The sequence below is a fragment of the Diabrotica virgifera genome, chromosome 6 (genome assembly GCF_917563875.1).
Source record: "Diabrotica virgifera virgifera chromosome 6, PGI_DIABVI_V3a".
In the NCBI taxonomy this organism is placed as follows: domain Eukaryota; kingdom Metazoa; phylum Arthropoda; class Insecta; order Coleoptera; family Chrysomelidae; genus Diabrotica; species Diabrotica virgifera.
In genome coordinates this window covers 86,530,002-86,550,582 of record NC_065448.1, presented here as the reverse complement: position 1 = coordinate 86,550,582, position 20,581 = coordinate 86,530,002, and the positions used below count along the sequence as shown (strand labels likewise).

The 20,581-nt window shown below is 34.6% G+C and overlaps 1 protein-coding gene across 1 annotated transcript; it reads left to right on the top strand.

Annotated features, from left to right (window-relative positions):
- Window positions 1-16,595: 16,595 nt before the first annotated feature.
- LOC126885831 (piggyBac transposable element-derived protein 4-like) lies at window positions 16,596-19,010 on the top strand. The gene is made up of 2 exons (XM_050652585.1): window positions 16,596-17,073; window positions 17,126-19,010. The coding sequence occupies exons 1-2, from the start codon at window positions 16,920-16,922 to the stop codon at window positions 18,712-18,714; spliced, it is 1,743 nt and encodes a 580-aa protein (XP_050508542.1). The 5' UTR covers window positions 16,596-16,919; the 3' UTR covers window positions 18,715-19,010.
- Window positions 19,011-20,581: the final 1,571 nt, after the last annotated feature.

The window sequence follows — 20,581 nt, the reverse complement described above, 5'->3', positions numbered from 1 at the left end:
TTATGCGCATTTCTGGTTCCCTCAGTTTGATCGGTGTTGTGTCATCTACTGCGCAAATTGCGCGGTGTAGAGTAGATGTCTCAGCCTGCATCTGAAAATAAGTTCTTAAATTAGCAATTTGTTTATCTAATTGCTCACCTATATCCATAAGTCCTCTTCCTCCTAAATACCGGGGTAATGTCGTTCGTTCTACTGCACTTTTAGGGTGGTGTTTTTGTGCCTTTGTGAGGTGTGTTCGTACTTTTCGCTGAAGATTTTCTATATCCGTTTTTGTCCACTTAACAATACCAAATGAATAGCTAAGCGCGGAACAAGCGTAGGTGTTCAGTGCCTTAAACAAATTTTTACTGTTAAGCTGTGAACGAAGCAGTTGTTTTACCCTTCTTATAAACTCAGTTGTTATCTCATTTTTCATTTGCTTATGGTCAATTTTCCGCGCCTGCTTTACTCCAAGATATTTGTACATATCGTTATCGCCCATGGCCTCGATGTTCTGGCCATTTTGCATATCGAATCCACCGGGCTGTACCTTTCCTCTGACTATATTCAAAACACGGCATTTGTCTAGACCGAACTGCATACTAATATCATTAGAGAATGTTTCTACAGTTTTTAGCATCTCTTCTAGGTGTTCTCGAGTGGAAGCCATTAATTTCAAATCATCCATATACAACAGATGATTGAGCTTCGCTACTACAGTATTATTGCTTTTAATGCTAAAACCTGAGTCAGTGGAGTTTAATAGTTGGGAAAGGGGGTTCAAAGCTAAACAGAACCACAGTGGACTCAACGAGTCTCCTTGAAACAGGCCCCGGTTGATTGCGATATTTTCGGTTTCGATATTGTTTTCACCAGCTATTTGGAGGTGAATTTTAGTCTTCCAATCTCTCATTATATGCCTTAAAAAGGTCACTATGTTATCATCGACTTTGTATATTTTCAATATATCTATTAGCCATTCATGCGGTACTGAATCAAAGGCCTTTTTATAGTCAATAAAAGCAGTAAAAAGGTTCCTTTTTTTAGTGAATGCCTGGTTAGAAATGACTGAGTCGATGATAAGCTGTTCTTTGCAACCCATGGAACCCTTAGCGCATCCTTTCTGTTGAGGCTCTATGATATTGTTTAGAGCACAGTGTTGGTAGATACGCCGGGTTACACAGGATGTGACCAATTTATACAAAGTTGGAAGACAAGTAATTGGGCGGTACTTGGATGGATCTTGGGTGTTATTTTGATCCTTGGGTATTAAATAAGTAGTTCCCTGAGTTAGAAATGATGGTAATTCCTGCGGATTAGAAATAACATGATTAATTAATGTTGATAAGCACTCATGAATACTCCAAAACTTTTTAAGCCAAAAGTTCTGAACTCCGTCTGGTCCAGGAGATTTCCAGTTATGAAGCTCTTTGATGACATTTGAGACTTCTTCAGTCGTGAATGGTTCGTAGTTAGCAGTGACGTAGTGGTGACAGTTGTGCGTCGTATCTTCTATCCACCCAGCATTGTTGTTAAGAGCAGCTGGTGTGGAGAGTTGATTTCCCCAAAACTCATGAATTTCTTCTTGGCTTGGGTAAGACTTGTCGACACTTTCTACGGTGGAATTGAGTTTTCGGTAAAACGCCTTCTCAGAGTTCTCAAAAAGTGCATTGTCACATTTTCGGTTGTTACTAACTTTATACCTTCTTAATCGTCCTGAATAGACGGAGAGTTTTTGTTTTAATGTATCCAGACACTGTTGAGCTGTGTTATTTTCTGGATCGTATCTCGAGTGTCTTGCAGTGCTCCGCATTATTTCTTCAGCTCTCTTAATGACTTTTCTACTTGTTACACCTCTTATATATTCTGTGACTTGACCAATATCTCTACGCAGTAATTCAATTTTTCCGAAAAGTCTTTTTTCTATGGTGCAATTCTGTTACCAGTCTTCCGTTATTAGTACCCCGTCGTGTTCTGATCTTAACGCCCATTACATTGGCAATTGCTGTTGCTGCGCAGTAGATTAGCATATGCAGATATTCCAATGTGTGGGCTTCTACGACATAATTGGGTAGGACTTCAGTATTCACAATTTGTAACAGCGCACCTAGTTTCTTACAAGAGTTTATTCGTGGTAGCGGTGGTCTGCTAAGTGGATTTGTTCCATTAAACTCTTGTACGGCACGAGCCATTTCGCTTTCTAGACTATCGCGCAACTCGTTGTTTTCCTGCTGTGTATTGTCAGGTTGAGTTTCTGGTATGGGAATCTCAGGAATCTGCTCATCAAGGATTTCATTAGGGACTTGATCTAAAACTAGCTCTTGGTTATTAATCTCCCGTTCTACTTCGCTTTTGATCGTATTGCGTCTAGTCTCTGGGATAAGGTTGTTTCTTATGATTACCCGGTATTGGTCTGATACTCTTTGCTCCGATACTTGAATATCTGGGTACTCCCTGCAAAATTCGGCATACAGCTGTTGTCTGTAGCCGATCGTTTCTTGACCGAGGTTGGTCACCTTATAATAGAAGCGCAAAATGCTTTCGTTGATGGACACAGTCCATTTCATGCGCTGCCTCGGTCGTCCCGCTTGAGTGAGCGCCGGCTGATGTTCCAGCGCAGCACCTTCAGCGAGTGGAGCTCTTGCTGTTGTTTGGCTCGCTTGTGGTTGTTGTTCTTGTTGTTGGGCTGTAGCTGTTTGTGTGACAGGGGCCCGCCTCCTCAACACCCTGCCACCGACGTCCCGCATGCTGTCACGTCCAGCGCCGGCTCCAGACGTGCCCTGGCGATCCCCAGGCAGCGATCCTAAACATAAACCATAATTCTCCATATCAATGGGTGTGCATTTTATACCTACTGCCAGGTGTCAGTTTTTGTTCCACGGCAAGTATCCCTGCTACTCTCTGGGTACTGGCGCTACGAATACCCAGAAAGTATCCCCCATTCGCAGGGGGCCGCGCCTGATAGAAGAACTGACAAAAAACTCCCACAGGCATTGCACAGGCATAATTATTATTATTATCCAGATTTAGCCATACGGCTCACACTCCCTCTAAGGGGAAAATTGACTCATCCCAGATACCTACGGTATCAAAAGGATTGAGCTCTGGTGGGACTCTTTCCGTGTTATCGAGCCCTAGGTGACTTGGTATGCAGGTGTATCTCCCAAAAATTTTCGTACACATCTGGCCGTTGCGAGTAGTACAGCTTTCTGCATGGTCTTGTAAAGATGTTCATTTAGACCCAGACTTTTTATGCTTTCGAGGAGGTTCTTCGGAATGACTCCAGTAGTAGACATAACAATAGGTATCGTCTGGATACTTTGCATTCTCCATTGCCTTCGTATTTGAATTTCTAGATCTCTGTACTTGGCGATCTTTTCAGTGAATTTACTACGTAGATTATTGTTGTTAGGTATCGCCACATCAATCAGTGTTGTTTGTCTTGTTAATTTATTAACTAGTACGAGATCTGGTCTATTATGTGCCACTGTTTGGTCTGTGAGCACAGTGCGGTCCCAGTATAGCTTGTAGTTGCCATCCTCAAGCATACTCTCAGGGACGTATTGATAATACGGGAGATGGTCCGTTTGGAGAAGTCCCAGCTTGATAGCTATCTCTTGATGAAGGATTTTTCCCACTGCGTCATGCCGTTCCTTGTATTCAGTTGCAGCAAATGCCTGGCAGCCCCCTGTAAGATGTTGGATGGTTTCTTGGGCTTGACATCCATATCGGCATCTGTCGTTTTGAACCTGAGGGTCTTTGATGATATATTTCAGGTAGTTTCTGGTTGGTATAACCTGATCCTGAATGGCCAGTAATGAACCCTCCGTTTCAGGGAACATCTTTCCTGATGTCAACCAGTAGTTCGACGCTATATTGTCGACATAATCTTGGCTGACCTCATTGGGATGTCGCCCGTGCAAAGGTTTACCCATCCAGGCGCGCACTTTTTCGTCCTTAGTAAGGTGGTTTATGCGCAGTTCTGCTTCCCTCAGTTTGATCGGTGTTGTGTCATCTACTGCGCAGATAGCGCGATGTAGAGTAGATGTCTCAGCCTGCATCTGAAAATAAGTTCTTAAATTAGCAATTTGTTTATCTAATTGCTCACCTATATCCATAAGTCCTCTTCCTCCTAAATACCGGGGTAATGTCGTTCGTTCCACTGCACTTTTAGGGTGGTGTTTTTGTGCCTTTGTGAGGTGTGTTCGTACTTTTCTCTGAAGATTTTCAATATCCGTTTTTGTCCACTTAACAATACCAAATGAATAGCTAAGCGCGGAACAAGCGTAGGTGTTTAGTGCCTTAAACAAATTTTTACTGTTAAGCTGTGAACGAAGCAGCTGTTTTACCCTTCTTATAAACTCAGTAGTTATCTCAGTTTTCATTTGCTTATGGTCAATTTTCCGCGCCTGCTTTACTCCAAGATATTTGTACATATCATTGTCGCCCATGGCCTCGATGTTCTGGCCATTTTGCATATCGAATCCACCGGGCTGTACCTTTCCTCTGACTATATTCAAAACACGGCACTTGTCTAGACCGAACTGCATACTAATATCATTAGAAAATGTTTCTACAGTTTTTAGCATCTCTTCTAGGTGTTCTCGAGTGGAAGCCATTAATTTCAAATCATCCATATACAACAGATGATTGAGCTTCGCTACCACAGTATTATTGCTTTTAATGCTAAAACCTGAGTCAGTGGAGTTTAATAGCTGGGAAAGGGGGTTCAAAGCTAAACAGAACCACAATGGACTCAACGAGTCTCCTTGAAATAGGCCCCGGTTGATTGCGATATTTTCGGTTTCGATATTGTTTGCACCAGGTATTTGGAGGTGAATTTTAGTCTTCCAATCTCTCATTATATGCCTTAAAAAGGTCACTATGTTATCATCTACTTTGTATATTTTCAATATATCTATTAGCCATTCATGCGGTACTGAATCAAAGGCCTTTTTATAGTCAATAAAAGCAGTAAAAAGGTTCCTTTTTTTTGTGAATGCCTGGTTAGAAATGACCGAGTCGATGATAAGCTGTTCTTTGCAACCCATAGAACCCTTAGCGCATCCTTTCTGTTGAGGCTCTATGATATTGTTTAGGGCACAGTGTTGGTAGATACGCCGGGTTACACAGGATGTGACCAATTTATACAAAGTTGGAAGACAAGTAATTGGGCGGTACTTGGATGGATCTTGGGTGTTGTTTTGATCCTTGGGTATTAAATAAGTAGTTCCCTGAGTTAGAAATGATGGTAATTCCTGCGGATTAGAAATAACATGATTAATTAATGTTGATAAGCACTCATGAATACTCCAAAACTTTTTAAGCCAGAAGTTGTGAACTCCGTCTGGTCCAGGAGATTTCCAGTTATGAAGCTCTTTGATGACATTTGAGACTTCTTCAGTCGTGAATGGTTCGTAGTTAGCAGTGACGTAGTGGTGACAGTTGTGCGTCGTATCTTCTATCCAGCCAGCATTGTTGTTAAAAGCAGCTGGTGTGGAAAGTTGATTTCCCCAAAACTCATGAATTTCTTCTTGGCTTGGGTAAGACTTGTCGACACTTTCTACGGTGGAATTGAGTTTTCGGTAGAACGCCTTCTCAGAGTTCTCAAAAAGTGCATTGTCACATTTTCGGTTGTTACTAACTTTATACCTTCTTAATCGTCCTGAATAGACGGAGAGTTTTTGTTTTAATGTATCCAGACACTGTTGGGCTGTGTTATTTTCTGGATCGTATCTCGAGTGTCTTGCAGTGCTCCGCATTATTTCTTCAGCTCTTTTAATGACTTTTCTACTTGTAACACCTCTTATATATTCTGTGACTTGACCAATATCCCTACGCAGTAATTCAATTTTTCCGAGAAGTCTTTTTTCCCAGGGTGCAATTCTGTTACCAGTCCTTCCGTTATTAGTACCCCGTCGTGTTCTGATCTTAACGCCCATTACATTGGCAATTGCTGTAGCCGCACAGTAGATTAGCATATGCAGATACTCCAATGTGTGGGCTTCTACGACATAATTGGGTAGGACTTCAGTATTCACAATTTGTAACAGGGCACCTAGTTTCTTACAAGAGTTTATTCGTGGTAGCGGTGGTCTGCTAAGTGGATTTGTTCCATTAAACTCTTGTACGGCACGAGCCATTTCGTTCTCTAGACTCTCGCGCAACTCGTTTTTTTCCTGCTGTGTATTGTCAGGTTGAGTTTCTGGTATGGGAATCTCAGGAATCTGCTCATCAAGGATTTCATTAGGGACTTGATCTAAAACTAGCTCTTGGTTATTAATCTCCCGTTCGACTTCGCTTTTGATCGTATTGCGTCTAGTCTCTGGGATAAGGTTGTTTCTTACGATTACCCGGTATTGATCTGATACTCTTTGCTCCGATACTTGAATATCTGGGTACTCCCTGCAAAATTCGGCATACAGCTGTTGCCTGTAGCCGATCGTTTCTTGACCGAGGTTTGTCACCTTATAATAGAAGCGCAAAATGCTTTCGTTAATGGACACAGTCCATTTCATGCGCTGCCTCGGTCGTCCCGCTTGAGTGAGCGCCGGCTGATGTTCCGGCGCAGCACCTTCAGCGAGTGGAGCTCTTGCTGTTGTTTGGCTCGCTTGTGGTTGTTGTTCTTGTTGTTGGGCTGTAGCTGTTTGTGTGACAGGGGCCCGCCTCCTCAACACCCTGCCACCGACGTCCCGCATGCTGTCACGTCCAGCGTCGGCTCCAGACGTGCCCTGGCGATCCCCAGGCAGCGGCCCTAAACATAAACTATTAGTCTCCATTCTCATGGGTGTGCATTTTATACCTACTGCCAGGTGTCAGTTTTTGTTCCACGGCAAGTATTCCTGCTACTCTCTGGGTATTGGCGCTACGAATACCCAGAAAGCATCCCCCATTCGCAGGGGGCCGCGCCTGATAGAAGAACTGACATAAAACTCCCACAGGTTATTATTATTATTATTATTATTATTATACTTATTATTATACTTATACTTATGACATCCCTCAGTTAAGTTACTGAGAACAACACATCTTAAATTAGATTAATTTATTTCAACAATTTCCTATGTGTCATCTCCTATACTTTGACCTCTGCCCGCATCGTATAACATCTACGAGCTAAGACCATCACATTTGCACAAGAGTCTAGAATATCATTTCATACTTTGCTACAATCAATACGCAACCCCTGGAGCATTGTCTTTCTCCATTCGAACAAAACATCATCCGTTTCACATACGCATCTTCCTTCAGGATCCATTCCAAATTCGAAATCTTACTGTGTTTTAACCTACGTAACATGTCTGTTTACCCTATCACTATCCTAACAAACCAATTAGCATAATTTGGACGTACTAATATGACAACAACTAAGTTGCAACGAAATCCTTGTAACGGCATCATTTAACTACTTGTAACGCCGACCTGAAGATGATCTGTATATTGTAGAGATCGAAACCGGTCGTCAAAGTATAATTAAATGATTGTGAGTATGTCTGTGTTTCATTACTATATTTAATATGGACTCACATATGCAACCCATTCAATATTTAAATACATATTAATCTAGACTGATCTTTAAAATTGTCAATAATGGTTGAGCTATCAAAATACCTACGTAGTTAACATTCTTGGCGCGATTAACAATTAAGCAAAAATTAAAGCATTTAGATATAGGGAATGCTTAAGAAATAAAAAAGTGCCATAAATTGTCTTTTCATTGCAATATTAAAATACAGGGTGTTCCATTTAAGAAAATTCAGAAAATCCTCATTCCGAGTTTCAACCTACCCTGTATACTAAAATTTAACATTTAGCTATACTAATAATTATTAATAATAGTAGAATATATTAGAAATCATTTTAACATACATAGAGTTTTTGATATCCAACTACTACAATTCTACAGGGTGTGAAAGTTGCTACGAAATTAATAAAAAAACGTAATTAGCTTTTAAACTACCCTGTATAACATTACACGACCGATAATTTTAAGAAAGAAGACGTCGAGTAGAATCTAAAAATGTAAAAATTTATAGGGTTTCCCATTTAAAAAAACGAAATTTAAGCAACTTCCGGTATAACCGGAAGTGGTAAATTGATGAAAATATTTTCATTAAATAGTTCACCCTACAAAACCCCTTCATTCCAATTTCCATGATTCTGTTGCCTTTAGTTCTCTAAATATTTCTAATAGGCCAGTTATCTGCCTCACCCTATATATTAGGTGACTATACCTAGTAGAAGCAGAGTTATAGCTAATGAAAAATAGGTTCATATTCGTCAAATCCCAAATCGAATATTTTAACGTGCCATAACCAAAAACCGAAGCACTTTTTTGGGAAAAACTCATTTTAACTTTTTTAAAGTGTTTAAAAAATGCTTATTTTTGTTTAAAAAAAAAATTAACATCAAAAGTCAACAAGTTACACTCAAAATAAAGTTGGTCCCTTTTTTTGGTAAGAAATCGGGAAAATCACCCCCTAATTAGCATTTCATATGAACTTAGTTGTTACCACTTCACTTTTTACTCAAGTATGTATTGATCATATGATCTGTAAGTTTCATCGGTTCAAAGTACTTATTTTTGAAAGAGCTGTAGCTAAAAGGGCTTGAACGAGTCACTTATCACGAGTGTATGCAAATTTAGAAACACCGAATCTTATCCAATTTTTGTCTTACAGAAAAACAAAAAAATGCAAAATATTCAGAAAAGTAAAGCAGACTTTTTTTATTGTTTAAGATTTTTGGTATCTCTAGTCATTTTTAAGTTATTTTGAAAAAAGTCATTTTTTCAAAATTTAAATTTTAAAAAATTTACTTTACAACCAATTTTTTTCAAAAATAAGCACTTTGAATCGATGAAACTTACAGATCATATAAACACAACATAAGTAAAGTAACTTGTGAAGCGGTAACGATTATTTTCATTTAAGTTGCTAATTGGGGGTGATCTTCCTGGTTTTTTTTTGGCACAACAAAAGGGGCCAACTTTATTTTGAGCGTAACTTGCTTACATTTGATGCTAGAAATTTTTTGTATAAAAACAGAAATAAAGCTTTTTTTAAATACTTTTAAAAAGTTGTAATATTTTCCCCAAAAATGCTTCATTATTTGGATATTTCACATTGAATTATTCTATTTGGAATTTTTCGAATATGAACCTATTTTTCATTAGCTATAACTCTGCTTTTGCTAGGTATACATAGAGACCTAATATCGTGGGCATACTGCAAAAACTGACCAAGTCAAATATCGTGCTTTCGAGATAACTGATGTTGAATATTCTGTAATTTTATTTGAATTTTTTTTAAATCATTTTAAAAGGATATGTATTTTTTCTTTCCAGGTATTAAATGGTTGAGTAGCTCTAAAAATCGCATTAACCTTTTTATTTTTCGAAAAAAAATTGACTTGGTCACTTTTTGATGTAGAAATTTGCTCAAATTTAAATCATGATCACAAAAAGATGATTATTTATCAATAATAAATCACAAAGAAAATACTTCTAATTTTATTTATTTACAGTGTAAGGCTGAAGTTTCAAAAAAAACATTTACTTTATTTTTTAAATTGGAAAATGATAACAAAAATGTAAACGTTTCTCTACTAGAATTAATCTGAATCCGAATAGGAGAAGTAGAGCTAATCTGAATCCGAATCGGACAATACTGATGGCTCTGGAGCAACATCTTTCCACTCTGATGGTATTGCCTGATACCCAAGCATGGTATTCAGAGGGAGTTGTTCCTGTCTACACAATTTTAGAAGATCCTGCTTTTTAATTTTAGAAATAGGAATTTCTTTGGAGTAAAATAGTAGTTGAATTTCTTTTATAAGATTTATAACTCGTTTAGTACGCCCAATTATATTGAACATAAGAAAGTCTGGATCACTATAGTTGTACTTAAAAAATATATTGTGGTTTGTCTTCTTCATATCACATACATATAATGTTTAGCCAATTAACACGATTTCAGTTTTCGTCAATGGTCCTATTTTTAAGATTACCTACCTACATTAGCAGCTAGAGTATTTATATCAAGAAAAGCATGATACCTTAATTCCTGTACGTTATATGCATCACTTTTTATATTTCGGCCAGTCTAAAAATGTGTAACTAATCATGCTTAGTGTATACTGGAACATTATTTTTAGCATTTTCTATGGCACTGTGCACATAATCTACTTCCATGTAAGAATGCCCAGATTCTAAATAATTATGCTGCACAATATTTAAATTGCTGTTTTATACGATAAAATGAAAGATCAACTTAATATCTATTTTTCCAACACACGATCGTTCAACAAATAAACATACAACGTATAGATAAAACTAAAACATAGAAAAGTGACCAAGTCATAATATTCAATTGTCGCAGTTCAATGTTGACATGAATAAAATATGAATCACATTTCATGCAAAAGTGACCAAGTCAACATGTTCATTTCTTCCAGTCTGTTGATACGCATACCCAGACATAGACATTTGTATGTTATGTGTGTTGAGGCATCAAACCTTATAATTTTGCCTTGGGAGTTTTTTCAGGTATTAGGTTAGTTCTTTGGAGTGACTTGGTCACATAAACTAAAAATCGATAAAAATTGACTTGGTCAGTTTTTGCAGTATACCCACGATATATACGCCGTTTTTTTTTCACTTTTTGGCTATAGTTTTGCTAAGAATATTTTTTTCGACAAAATACTTACGTTTTGAGTTATTTGCGAAAAAAACGTTTAAAAACGTGGTTATTTTGTTGAAAAATGAACATATTCACTTGCAAATAACTCGAAAAGTATTGATTTGGTGAAATAACTCTATAGAAATAAAGTTATTTAAAATTAGTCAGTTTATCCATTTCGGGACTTATCTTGGACATATATTTTTCACCCCCGAGATGGGGTGAAAGTCACCCCCAGTACAAAAGCACACATCGGCACAATATCACTTTTCTTCTTTGACATGTTAGCTATGCATATGCCCAATTTTATGTCAATCCAAGCAGTTCTTTAAAATTTACAGTAAAAACCGTGAAAGAATGTACTATGTACCTATTTTCGAGATTTTCTCTACGTTTTATACTACAAGCATTTTTATTATTTTAGTTCTTTTTTATGCAATCGTCTTCTTCTTCCTGTGCCTCATGCTTTAATGATCAACTATTTTTAATGGGAATAAGCCACAATTTTACCAAAAAAATGATTTTATTAACGTTTCGAAGCCCAAATCGGGTTTCGTTGTCAAAATACAAAATACTACTAAAATAAACAAAAATGTTGTTGCTAAAAAAATTTTTCCAATAATTTATTCAATCTGACTCATTTATATTGGCAATTCAGACGTATATTATACATTTTAAAGTAGAAGACTTTAAAATGATATCGCCAATATTTAAGAGTTGCGTTCCTGGGACGACTTTACTAAAAGATAGTTCATTCGATTACATGAAATCAATCCCAACTCAAGAATATCCGTCACAAAAAAATCATAGCATGTGATCTGTCTTTAAAAAACAACCAAATGCAACGATGACAGTAAAATTCTCACGATAGAGATTCCACAGTAAATCACGAGGGAAAACCAGGAAAAAACCTCGTGATACTATCCCGACATCGTAAGTATTTGGTCTTACATTTAATTTACTTTCAAAAAAGCTAATATCAAATTCTGAATTTAAAATGTTTAAATTATAAATAATATTAATAATACATAGATATACAATAAGTAATACTAAAATATAAAATTTGTACTAACTCGATATGTTATTGACTTATTATATATATACAGGGTGAGGCAGATAAAGGGCCTATTAGAAATATCTGGAGAACTCAAAGTAAGAAAATTATGAAAATCGGAATACAAGGGTTTTGAGGTGTGAACTATTTAATGAAAATATTTTGGTTTCTTTGCTACTTCCGGTTATACCGGAAGTTGGTTGTAACTTGATTCACCTTGATTTCTTCTTTCTTAAAATATAAGTTTTTGTAATATTATACAGGGTAGGTTAAAAATATAATTAGGTTTTTTATTAATTTCGTAGCAAAATTCACACCCAGTAGAATTGTAGCAGTTTGACATAATAAACTCTGTTTATGTTCAAATGATTTTTAATATAGTCTACTATGTTAAGAATTATTGGTATAGTTAAATTTTTCCTTTTTTGTATACAGGGTTGGTCGAAACTCAGAATGAGTATTTTCTGAGTTTTCTTAAATGGAACACCCTGTATTTTAGTATTGTAATGAAATGTTATTTTAAGATACTTTTTAATTTTTTAAGCAATCCCTATACCTAATTGCTTCAATTTGTGAGTTATTGGTGATTATAGCCAAACATTAATTGCAACACAAAATACCTGAAATTTTCTTATGTTGGCCGTAAAAATATTCAATCACAAATAATTTTTCGGAAATAAATACATACTAATCGAGACTGATACTTAAAATTGCCAATAATGGTTAAGCTATCAAAATATCTACATAGTTAAGATTGTTGGTGCGATTAACAATTAAGCACAAATTAAAGCAGTTGGGTATAGGGAATACTTAAGAAATTAAAAAGTACCATAAAATACCATTTCATTACAATACTAAAATATAGTATGTTCCATTTAAGAAAACTCAGAAAATACACATTCCGAGTTTCGACCCACCCTGTATATTAAAATTCAAAATTTAGCTTTACTAATAATTGGTAACAATAGTAGACCATATTAAAAATCATTTGAACACATAAAGGGATTTTGATGTAAAACTACTACAATTCTACAGGGTGTTAATTTTGCTACGAAATTAATAAAAAAACGTAATTATCTTTTAATCTACCATGTATAATGTTACAAAACTTTATATTTTAAGAAATAAGAAATCGAGGAGAATCCAAAAACGTAAAAATATATAGGGTATCCTATTTAAAAAAACGAGGTTACAATCAACTTCCTGTATAACCGGAAGTAGCAAAGAGACCAAGATATTTTCATTAAATAGTTCACACCTCAAAACTCCTATATTCCAATTTTCATAATTTTCTTTACTTTAGTTCTCGAGATATTTCTAATAGGCCCTTTATCTGCCTCACCCTATATACGAGTAGTACAAATTTTATATTTTAGTATTACTTATTGTATATCTATGTATTATTAATATTATTTATAATTTAAACATACTAAGTCAGAATTTGGTACTAGTTTTTTGAAAGTAAATTAAATGTAAGACCAAATACTTACGATGTCGGGATAGTATCACGAGGTTTTTTCCTGGTTTTCCCTCGTGATCTACTATGGAATCTCTAACGCGAGAATTTTACTGTCATCGTTGCATTTGGTTGTCTTTTTAAAGACAGATCACATGCTATGATTTTTTTGTGACGGATATTCTTGAATTGGGATTGATTTCATGTAATCGAATGAACTATCTTTTAGTAAAGTCTTCTTTTTACTTTATCTTAAAAGTTATCTTTTTACTTTAAAATGTATAATATACGTCTGAATTGCCAATATAAATGAGTCAGATTGAATAAATTATTGGAAAAATTTTTTTACCAACAACATTTTTGTTTATTTTAGTAGTATTTTGTATTTTGACAACGAAACCCGATTTGGGCTTCGAAACGTTAATAAAATCATTTTTTTGGTAAAATTGTGGCTTATTCCCATTAAAAATAGTTGATTATAAAAATGCCACAAGGAAATAGGTTCAGAATAACATGCTTTAAGGATAGTGGCGATTATCATGGCCCATTTTACTCTGTCTGCAGCGGTTCTGCAGAGTTTTTGTGTTGTATTTCCACTCCACTGCTTAAATTTTTCAATCAGGACGTGCGTCGTCTTCCCGGGTCCTCTTTTTCTTTCCACTCTCCCTTAAATATCTAATCGCATCAACTTTCATTTTTCATTTTTTAGTATGTGACCAAAGTAACTTATTTTTCTTTCCTTCGTAGTGTTGAGCATTTCTTTTTATTTTTCATCTTTCTTAAGGGCGTAGGCGCAAAATTTCGCTCCAATGTGTTCTAAATGTTTTTTTCTTCGAATCCCGAGAAAACTAATAAGTATTTTTGAAAATTTTAAACGCAGAATGAAAAATTGCATTATTACCGAAGGCCTAAATTCCCTGAAAACTTATACAGGGTGTTTCATTGGGAAACGGAAATACATTAATGGTGAATAGAGGTCACAAAGCCGGTTCTAGATATACTACATTTTTTACACTATCGACTTTTATAACCGAGTTACAGGGTGTTTTATCGATTTTGCCCATTTATTTCCTAAGCCATAACTTCAGAACCATCCTGTATATTTTTTTGATATTTGGTATACATATGTCGCATTAAAAACCCGAACGACCGACATACTAACCATAAGAAAAATCCAGGTCCGGATTAACAAAAAATTATAAAGTAATTGTGACCTTAAAACAACACCCTGTATATTCAAATTTTGACAATCTGTTTGCATATTTGAAAAGAGCACAAAAAAGTAAGTTTAATGGTTCACTTCAATTTTTCGGCCAAACAATTTTATGACTTTTATTTTGAAATTATATTGAATTTTTTAAGAACTCGGACATTAAAAAGCAGATATAATTAACTTTTAGTTATAAATTGATAAAGATAATGAATAAATACTCATTTTAAAAATAATCAATACTTATTTACCACATTTGAACGACCCAATTAGTAATCACAAGAAACATCCAGGTCCGGATTAACCAAAAAAATATAAAGTAATTGTGCCCTTGAAACAACACCCTGTATATTGAAATTTTGAAAATTTGTTTGCGTATTTTAAAATAGCATAAAAAACTGCGTTAAAACGTGCATGTCAAATTTTTGCGCAGATAATTTAATTACGGCAATTTTGAAATCATATTGATTAATTCTGTCAAGGTGACAAGAAGCTGCCAGAAAAATTAAGAAAGATCCCAATGTAATTAGGAAATGGATTCGAAATCTTTTAAAACGAGCAAGGAAATGCATCGAACAAAATGACGAACATTTTGAGCAACTGTTATAGTTCAAATATTTTTAATTTATGTTAGATTGTTGAATTTTTTTGAACGAATTTTTTTTATTAGATAGAGCTGTTTTATTTTAATAATTTATTAAATCATTAAATTATCCCAATTCCCGCAATTCTAATTTTTTTGATGTGCATACAGCTACAAATCCAGAGAATTCATGAAGTAGTAAATAAGTATTAAGTATTTTTAAAATAAGTATTGATTCATTAACATTAAATTATTAAAAATTAATAACACCTGGTTTTTAATCACAGAATTCTTTAAAATTTCAATATAATTTCAAAATTGATGTAATTAAATCAACGGCGCAAAAAAAAATATTTAATCACAGTTTTGTATGCTCTTTTAAAATGTCAATATACAGGGTGTTGGTTCAAGGTCACAATTACTTTATATTTTTTTGTTAATCCGGACCTGGATTTTTCTTGTCATTAGTAATGGGGGCGTTCCAATGTGGTAAATAAGTATTGATTATTTTTAAAATGAGTATTTATTAAGGCTATGGGTACATAATTCGCAAATATTTTACGGCAATCCCTACTTTTTCTGTCTTTACACGGCAAATTACGTGTAGTAAAATTCTCACTGGTATGGAAACTGCAGATGTAAACATTAGGTTGACAGTGATATTGTCATTAGAAAGGTAGAGATGGCTATATCGATTTCGTTCAATTTTTGAATGTTCTTGGATAACCTTTACTGGTATAAATGATAGGATTATTTTTTCACTAATTATGTATTCAGTGGTTACCATTATTTATATACTATACAAATAGTCGAAAAAGAAAAAAAGTTGTAGTTATTTTAATAATGTACTGTTACCATGGAAAGCTTAGATAAGGTTTGAACATGTGAAGAACTGCGTTGTATAAATGTAGTATTACTCAATTAATTTATAAAGACTTTGTTTATATCTTTATTTGCGCAAATTAAAATATGGGACGTTGTTACAAGAAATGTGTTACTGAAAAGCGAAGAAATAGACGGTTAGCTCAATTGAAGTACTTTTTTATATAAATCAAATTAATTACTTTTTTCTGCAGCCGTCCCGAAAATAAAACTTTTGGTATGATTTATTAAATCGAAAGTACCATTTTACACAACTCGTACCGAAAGTATCTACTTTCGGGACTAATGTTTTCTCTTTCCGGACGCTTTTTTTACTTTCGGAACGATTTTCGGTAGCTAGGTAACGGCTTTGACAATAACATCAACTTTGAATTTTATTATGACAACGCTTGTCATTTAAGATTCGTGTGTGTTTTTGCTTAGTTTTTTGTTTTTCAATTCCAAGAAATGGAAATCAGCAGTAAAAGTGAAGCAGAAATGATTCCAGAGGAGATAAGGGAAACTGCTAAAGCCGCTATTTATGAATTATTGCCGGTAAAGTCAAGAAATAGGTATGAATTGGTCTACGATTTATTTCAAAAATGGAGCGATGATAAAAATGTACATACTATAAATGAAGAAGTCATTCTTGCATATCTAATGGAAAAATCTAATATCTTAAAGCCATCAAGCCTTTGGAGCAATTACTCGATGCTGAAAAGTCCACACTTAACATTAAAAATAAGCCGCTATCCAAATTGCTTTCCTTAACCCTTTCGCTGCGTAAAGCGCACATGCGCGCCCTCCTATTTCTTTGTAAAATGCGTATGGCGCACATGAGCGGCCTATGTATATGGTGATTTCCATATACATTTAAAATTGACTCAGTTTCAGGAGATCAAGGAAACTTTGTCTGCATTTTATTAAAGGTCACTTCTATTCATAGGTGGCGTCGCGGCTCGGTGAATCATGTGGTTAGGTTTGCAGAGCTATTCATAGGTGGCGTCGCAGATCAGTTACTCACATAGTTAGGTTTTCAAAGGTGTTGTCGTTTCAAACGGTTTAGTGTGATTATAAGTTTAATTATTTGTATAATAATGGCTGATTTAAATAAAGCTGGACCTTCAGGCGTAAAAAGACGTAAGACCGTGAAAGTGAGAAATGAAAAAAATCTGAGTGTTGAGGAATTGATGCAGTTTTTATATAATTCAGACTCAGATGAAGATTATGAAGACTCTGATGTAGATAACTGTAAGTAAATAAATGTAATAATAAACTTGTGGTCTGAAATTAATATTTTTAGTTGAAATTGAAAATGTTTCGGAAGACTCTTCTGGAAGTGATACTGAGGATGATGTACTACAGAACGAGTTAAATAATACCGTTGCAGATAATCCTGACGTACAGATTACAGACAATGAATGGACCGAAACAACTAGCGGTATGAAACAAATTCCATTTACAAAAAGAAGTGGATTGTTAGTCGATAGTCCTGGTGATAGTGCGTACGATTGGTTTAGGCTGTTGTTTGACGATGAACTTTTATATATGATTGTCTTACAAACTAACAGTTATGCAGTTGAAGTTCTTTCTACCAGCAAAGGATGTGACCGTTCAAGGATTTCCCTATGGAAGGAATTAACAATATCGGAATTGCTAATATTTATTGGATTAACCTTCCATACAGGAACAATCCAATTGCCTAGCATACAAGACTACTGGAAGAAAAATAGATTATTTTCGACTTGTTTTTCTTCATACATGAGTAGAGACCGCTATTTGCTTATAATGCGATGCCTTCATTTTGCCGAAAATGTAAAAGAAAATGAACCAGTTCCAGTAGATCGACTATATAAGGTAAGACCCTTGCTAGATCATTTTAATAACAAAATGAAGACGGTATACTATCCAGGAAAGTATTTATCTCTAGACGAATCTATGATCTTGTGGAAAGGAAAACTGGTATTCAAGCAATATCTCCCTAAGAAACGACATAAGTATGGAGTAAAGCTTTATATGCTGACAGAAGCCGATTCAACAATTTTGGATATCCATATATATGCTGGTGCAGGTGATGCAACTGCTGGTAAGTCTCATACAGAAAGAGTGGTGCTACACCTAATGCGTAATTTTTTCGACCATGGACATTCGCTTCATATGGACAACTATTACAATAGTTATAACTTGGCCAAATTACTACTGGATAAAAATAGTTTTTGTACAGGCACTCTGAGAAAAGATAGGAAAGGCTGTCCAAAAAACGTCGTAGACGCAAAGTTAAAAAAAGGCCAGACCAAAAGTATGTACCTCAACAACGTAATGGTTGGAAAATGGCGAGACAAAAGAGATATCATTTACATTTCAACTGAATATAAAAATGAGATGGTAACCGTAAGAAATAGACGAGGGGATGAGAAAATTAAACCACTGCCAATCATTCAATATAATAAATATATGGGCGGAGTAGATCTTCAAGACCAAATGTCTTCTTATTATCCGCCGACACGCAAATCTTTACGTTGGTACAAAAAAATTGGCATACATCTGTTTCAGCTATATTTGCAAAATGCTCATAGATTGTATAATAAGTACCACGGAAATAACAAAATGTCATATTATAAGTTTCGATTGTCAATACTTGAAAAGTTATTACCAGAAAAATGTCAAGGAACAGCAGTTGTAACGGCAGAAGTAGCAGTTACTTCGGGTGTAAACCACACACCTTCAAAAATTGAGTTACATAATGAACGTGGTAAAACTCTTAGAAAAAAATGTCGGACATGCAATAAAAATGAGATACGTAAGGATACTATTTATCATTGTCAAGAATGTCCCGATAAACCTGGCCTCTGCTTAGGCAAATGTTTCAGAGAATATCATGTATCAATATAGAAAGACATTAGGAAAAAATTAATATTTTGTATACTTTTATTTTACATTATATGTTATTTGTTTATTTTACATCCTGTTTGAATGAATAAAATTTTAGTTTAGATCAAAAAAGTCGATTTAATTTACTAAATACAAAAATTTGTATCAAGCGCACAAGTGCGTCCTCCGCATTTTTAAAAGAAATTCCTTGAAAACTGCGTACAGCGCACATGTGCGTCTTGCAAAAATTCAGAAGAAAAATTATAATAATCCGTTTTAACATATGTACAAAAAACAATTGTTGAAAAAATATCGCAGTTAGTGTTAAAAAACTACTGCCGCACTGGTCAGCGATATGTATTTATTTGACGCAGCGAAAGGGTTAAAACAAAATCCATCGGCTACAAACCAAAAAAATCGAAAGTATTGAATAAAGAAGAAATAGATAAATTTTTATCAGAAGCTGAAGATAAGATCTACTTAATGACAAAGGTTATATAATTAAATCTAATTTCTCTTTTCTTTATTATTTTTTTTTATAAATTTTAGGTTGCCTTAATAATTGGTTTGGCAGGCGCTTGTCGTCGTGAGGAGCTTTGCAAAATGAGTTTAGATGATATATAGAAGATAAGACAACCGTGTTAGTGATTAAAATTCCTAATTCTAAAACGAACATCGACAGAACCTTTGTGGTTATTGGAGAAACCATAGTCCAAGCCAAAAAAGAAAAAAAAAAGATATTGGAGAAAATAACATTTCTTTATACAGAAAATATTTGTCATTACGTCAAGCAAACACACCGCATCGTAGATTATTTAATATTACAAAAATGGAAGGTGTACTATACAACCTATTGGTATTCACACTTTTGGAAAAATTGAGAAAATTTAATGTGATTTTTAGTTTCAAATATCTCGTTCAAAAGTAACTTTTTGATTATAAAGAGGGACTTTCAGCCCTCGGCAATAATGCAATCTTCCATTCTGCGTTAAAATTGTTCAAAAATACTTATTAGTTTTCTCAGAATTAAAAAAAATGCATTTAAAACAAATTGGCGCGAAATTTTTCGCCTACGCCCTTAATATCTCCTGTTTATTACGTCTTGTGTCCATGACATCTTCCACATTGTTCGATAACACCACATCTCAAAGCTTGCAAGTCTGTTTTCAGTTGCGTCCGTAATTGTCCAGGCTTCAACTCCATATAAAAAGCAGAGAATAAGTAGCATCTCAATACTCTAGTTTTAATGTCTATTCCCAGTTTACCATTGCATAATACTGTTTTCATCTTCTGAAAGCGCTTCTGTTCATCTCGATGCGTTGTTTTATTTCGAGGCTGCAATCTCTTTGTTCATTTGGCTCACATTCCAAATAATTTTATCTGGTAGTCCATGTGGTGAGACCGCTCCCGTCTGAAAAACATTTCTAATTCGGTTTCTCTGCGAATTCATGTTCAACAAGCTGAAAATTCGAGCATTATCATAACGAAAACTTTGTATATTTACGTATTTTAATTCATAATATGGAAAATTTCTATTATGAAAAGTAGTTTAGAATTAATAATTATGTTTTAATGTGCAATTATATCATTCTAATTTAAATGTTATGAACTATAAATAAAAAGGTAGTTTACTCTTGATCGAAATTCATATTTTTTATATACCTCGTATAAAATTAATAAAATTTTATATATGATGGTTGCATCATAAATCTTAGAACATGAAGAGCTTTTTATGATGAATAATTTTCTTCGTCAAATTAAAAATAAAAGAGTTATAAATGAAAATGTTTTTGGTATCCATAATTTGAGAAAAATTTTCAAATATTCTTTTCCATTAGAAGGATGTAATTGCACATATCAGACCATAATTTTTTATACCAAACAATAT

What these genes read in the sequence shown, in the direction of transcription:
- LOC126885831 (XM_050652585.1), top strand. Translation starts at nt 16,920, where the DNA reads ATGGCTGATTTAAATAAAGCTGGACCTTCAGGCGTAAAAAGACGTAAG. An exon ending in AGACTCTGATGTAGATAACT is followed by an intron (nt 17,074 to 17,125) that starts GTAAGTAAATAA and finishes TAATATTTTTAG; the next exon opens with TTGAAATTGAAAATGTTTCG.